General features: G+C 35.0%; 1 protein-coding gene across 2 annotated transcripts in view; it reads right to left on the bottom strand.

Annotated features, from left to right (window-relative positions):
- Nucleotides 1–3073: 3073 nt before the first annotated feature.
- Nucleotides 3074–5708, bottom strand: part of LOC106299172 (MLP-like protein 328) — an 8956-nt gene continuing 6321 nt past the window's right edge. For both annotated transcript variants that reach the window (XM_013735305.1, XM_013735311.1), the window contains one exon: nt 3074–3342. In XM_013735305.1, coding sequence (XP_013590759.1) covers nt 3074–3342 — 269 coding nt within the window. The remainder of the gene's footprint in view (nt 3343–5708) is intronic.

Here is a 5708-nt window from a genome sequence, read left to right as displayed (position 1 = left end):
ATGGAAATTATGACAAATAAACTAAATCACTTCATAAATAATAGCATACATATATATATATATATGGAGAAAATATAAGAAATTGTATTACTATACCCCATGTGTAGTTCCAACTCCTCATGGATCCGTGAGAGTCAGATTCTCCCTCGTGGACGGTGACATTTTTGATGTGGGGCCGATGGCGTCAGGGAAGATATGGTTCTCGCTCTTCCACTTCTTGTAGTGTTTCTCCGCTGCTCCTTTCAACGGAACCTCCGTCACGTATGTTCCCGACGTCGCCATTTTTCTATCTTTGTTTTAAAGCTTCCACTTGTGTTTTTTTTTTTGCTTTGTTTTGGTTGATGAATGATCACATATCGCCTTCGTTTATATAAGCAGAGTGAATGTGACGGTTAAAATATGGTTTCTACCGTTTCCAATCATTTGATAGTGCATGCTAGAATCTTATCTTCTTCATTTTCAAACCTATACTATTTAACGAGCGTACTGGTCATCGAAATGTGTGTGTTTTTAATTGTAAAAATAAAATGATAGTCGACCACGTTATTAATGTGGCATGTGGGTAGTTGGCCTATCATCAATGTTATTAAACCCAACGACTGAACCAGATTACCTTTTGGATCGCCGGACCATGGTTGAATTGCAAATTAATAGATTAATAAATTGTAACATATATGGTTTTGTGGTTTTGTGAAACACATCTTGAAACCACAGGATTTCTGTTCTTTGTAAAGTAACAGAAATTACTTTACAAAACTTAAATAAATATTTGCTTAGATCTTTAAATAAGTCAATTTGCACTGAGGGAGACGCTGATTCTCGCATTTCAGTGATCCAGCTGCTGAAGAGACGAGGCATATCCAGTACTTCCACTAGCACTAGTCCACTCAACTCGATACTATGTTTTTGATTGTCAAATCGATTCGTGCTCATATGTACATTATATAAATCATTAATGGCCCCAATTGTACTTACATACGATCCCATACAATGGGCCAGCAAATCGGTGGGGGCCAATGAGAATACACATATGACTAGGCCTGGGACTTTTATCCGAGATCCGGATTCGATCCGAGATTTGATCCGGATCCGATCCGAAAATCCGGATATTCGGAGGGGCCGAATCCGGATCTGGATAGTAAAATGATGGATCCGCCAAAGTCGGATCCAGATCCGGATATCTCGATTTTTTAGTCCGGATATCCGGATCCGTAAGTTTTATTAATAAATATTTCAAAAATAGTAATATCTATATATAAAAACTAATTTTATTTAATATATTTTCAATTTTATAATAGTATATGTAAATTTTATGTAAGTTTTGTAATTTTATATATAGAAATAATTCAAAACATTATATATTTTTTGTTTTAAATTATTGTTAATATTTTATATATTAATATTATTATTTTTATTTATTTTAAGGATCCAAATCCGGATCCGGATCCGGATATCCGCCGGATATTATAATTTTTAGAAGGATATCCGACACCCGGATATCCGAAAACCCCGGATCCGGATAAGGATAGTAAAATTATGGATCCGCCGGATAAGGATCCGGATCCGGATACCTTAAAATTTCCCGGATATCCGATCCGTTCCAGGCCTACATATGACGACTCGACTAGTGCCCTAGGATCTAAATTAGTTGACCATAAAATTAGAATTAGATGAGAACCCTAATTTACTGTATTCGAATGGTGTTCCATCAAAAATTGGTCCAGTTTCGTCATTTTTCGGTTTGTGAAGAATAGTATTCTCGAACCAAAGGAATTCATAGCGCACAACTACATGTCTAATTATATATGAATATTGCAAATTATAAACATATAATTATAAACAAAAAAAAATAATAATAAAAAAAAAACATATAATTATATAGATGATCAAGATTTTATTTTGGATAATCTGCTTTCTTTGAAAATTAAGTAATGATAAACTGAAAAAAAAAAGTAATGATAAAATTGTTCAAAGAAATTGATAGAAATCCTTTAAGCAATGTTTCGACATGCATAAGAGGAATGTTTTGCATGGCATGATGCAAACAGTGGTGTTGATACCATTGGTTAACAAAATGGTTGACAGTTTACTAAATCTTAACCTTGAGAAGTATATGCCTAGTCGATGGTTTTTGCGACAGTGATTAAACATATAGTGGATTTGGTTGGGTTTGAAAAAACATATGGTGTACTCAGTTTTTAGGTGCTCGCAATGAACACATTGACTATGTCGTCTACTCCATTCAGAATTTGAAGTACTCACTTGGGCAGTGTATGCTCAAACACTTAATAGTACAAAATTTTGGAACATTTAGTTAAGAAGTGATCACAAAGACGCAAAGACGCGCCAACATGAGATGTGCATTATTAAAAAAAAAACATGAGGTTTGGCACAAATATTTGAGAGAGATAAAGAACTTAAGAGATCAAGTAAGAGTTTCCATGATTTCATTTTATTCTTTGTTCTTCGGTAAAATAATAAAAGTGCTATATTTTTTCGAGAGTTATTCTATTACGATTTGATTTTTCAAACCATCTCAAATATAAGTAATAGAATGGCATTTTGATTTTGAGAAAAATAAACACTGAAACTATATTATTTTATTCAAGTTAACTGAGGACCAAATCCTTACATTTCTATTTGATCAGACCAATATGAGTTGGACCCTTGTGGGGAATGCAACTATACACCAACCACTTTGGCGGGCTTGAATTGGTAGTCCTGTACATTTCTTTGTCGAAACCATTTGTTTCCTTCTTCAACAGGAATCAAACTACGGGTTAAGAACGCACAGCATTTAGAAAATTATCCACAAACCTATGACACACTTAATAACACTGGAATATATTGATAAGTAAACAAGAACATATATCAAAGCATAACATATCAAACCGGTCGATGACCACAAGAACATATCAGATCATGGTCTTACAAAGAAATAAACTCAGCAAGACCCCATTTATTGAATTGAAAAGCATCTTAATAAGGTGGAGATGAAATTGATCATGGTGACGGTGATTGTGATGGTGAACTGGTGATGGTGGATTGTGATGGCGATGATGATGAATGATGATTAAGCTTTGAGAACGTGGTCGTCCATGTCAGCAACCATGCTCTTGACGAGTTTCATGTAGCTGCTTGGTTCGGGGAACTCATCGTTACGCTTCTCCCATATCATAGTGATTTTGCAGACGCAGCCATCCTTCAACTTCGGAATAAATTCAAAGATGACGTCATACACCTTGAGTTGTTCCATCATGTGACCTTCAAGTCCTCTAAATGTCACTGATTTCTTCTCATCGTCTATCTCTCTCCTTTCCTTGAACACCTCCGGCTTCCCATCTTTTTTACACGAACACAAAATGTTCTTTAAATTTCGATCGGTCGGTCATTTCATTAATTATATATATATATATATATATATTTGCCAGACCGTACTAGTCATGAGAACACCTTTTTTTTGTCAAACGTCATGAGAACACCCTTAATTAACCCCGAAACCGTTCAAGGTTTCTTACGCTAAATTTTTTTTTGTCTGAAAAAAAAAATTAAAAGCGAATCAATCGCGGGTCGCCACGTGTCGGTGGAGCCTGCAAACAGTACAAAAACCCTCCAGAATGATCCTTATTTTGTTGTTTCTGCCACCCGTTTCAAAAATTTTACTGGAGACCATCACTAATTTATTTTAAGAAACCTCATTATCTATCGCGATAATCATGGCTTTATTGTAAGTTTTTCATTAGGTATCTCAACAATAAAATAGTTTAAATAATAAAAATGTACTAGAGAAAAAAAGTGAAATGTTTTCTTATATAATAAAAATTTGAAAAGTTCTTGAAACATTAATTTCTTTGATTCTATATGTTTATTCAATTTTCTGATTTTTAATTTAGTTACTTAACTAAATTACTTAAGAATATATTGTTATTATATTGATAAGATATTCATGTGTATTTTTTTGTCATTAATAATGCTCTGACGCATGCTAAATTACTACTTTAAAATATAAATATGTTTTGGTACGAAAATCAAATCAAACTTAGACTATTATAATCTATTGATATCAAAACTACAATGAGAAATTCTTGGGATCACCCCGTAGGGTGAACCTTACCATCCAATATTTGATATTTGATATTTCACTACAAGAAAACATAATCTTAACGAGGGCGGTTTTCCTCGCTAATTCGTCGTAAAAGAGGCTTTACGACGAATTAGCGAGGAAACGCGTTTGCTCGTTACACGTCTGTCGTAACACATATTTCCTCGCTAATTCGTCGTAACTTAGCGGGGAATATATTTCGTCGTAAAGACGAAGTAGGACGATTCGTCGTAAAGACCACGTCAATATTCCACGTAAGGACGTCGCTATAATACCTCGTAAATACCTCGAAAATAGTTCCTCGTAACCTACACGCAAATACCTTGAAAGAGTTTCCTCGCAAAATACACGTAACAACCACGAAATGATTTCCTCGTAAAATGGTCGTAAACTTTTCCTCGTTATTTCCTCGTAAATGATTCCTCGTAAAATACTCGTTAAATGTTTCTCGTCATTTCCTCGTAAGGTTTCCACGTAAAGAGGTCGTACATTGGCTACGAATTTACTTCGTTTTTATTATTTTACAGAATTTAAAAATATAATTAAAAAATAATTAAAATTATTTAATTTAATAATAAATTAAAATTCAAAATAAAAATAAATCAATATGAAAATATTTTATATATAAATAAGTTTTGAATTTATATAATACAACAACCAAAAAAAAAAAACTAAGGGTCGTTCATCGCCCGGTAGAATTCATCACTCCTCCTCGTAACATCCGCCTCGTTATGTACGTCGGATGACTCGCCTTGAATGGGATGTTGTTGTCGCATGTTCCTCAACATGGACTCCCATTCCGGATTTGTGGCCGCAATAACGTCCAAGAAGCCCTCGACTCCACCCATACGAGATTTTGTCGCGGTCAACTCGTTACGCAGCTGAGCGGACTCTCTACGCAGCTCCGTGACTTCATCATCCCGTCACTGACCATAAGACGATGTCGCTCTCGGAACATCGTTGACGGAACCAATACCCAACGTCCGTCCCTTTTTTTTAGGGACAACCTTAAAAACAAAAAAAAAATATTGTAAGTAAAAATTTAAAGTTAAATTAAATGAATAATTAAAAATTAATTTTTTTGAAAATTTACCTCCTCGTAAATCTTATCCACTTCAAGTGTGGATAAGGTGACGGGTAATCCGTCGGTAGACTGCTGGGTCAGCTGAGTCTGGCGGTCTTCAACCCGAGCAACTACGTCGTTGTAGATTTGCTCGGACTTGCCATCTACAAATACGCCCGCCTTGTTCTTGTGGGTCCTCTCGTAAAGTTCCATAAGAGACGGGAGATGTCCCGTCTCTTTGGCCTAAAAAAAACAGTTAAGAAAGTTAGAATAAATTAATATAATTATTAAAAAAATTATTTAATAAAATATTTAATTACCATTTCCAAACGGACACCGGCGTGGGGTTCCAAACCCCAAACCCGAAACCCGAAACCTGAAACCCTAAACCCCAAATCCCATATTCCATATTTATTTTTAGGTTTCGTCGTTATTTCCTCGTTATGTTACGTTATATTTACGACGATTTCATCCTACGTGGTTTTTACGACGAATTCATCCTACGTGGTATTTACGACGATTTAGTCCTACGTGGAATTAACG

This window comes from Brassica oleracea, chromosome C1 (assembly GCF_000695525.1).
Source record: "Brassica oleracea var. oleracea cultivar TO1000 chromosome C1, BOL, whole genome shotgun sequence".
Classification (NCBI taxonomy): Eukaryota; Viridiplantae; Streptophyta; class Magnoliopsida; order Brassicales; family Brassicaceae; genus Brassica; species Brassica oleracea.
Note: the sequence above shows the minus strand (reverse complement) of the source record. Positions and strands in the feature narration are given on the sequence as shown.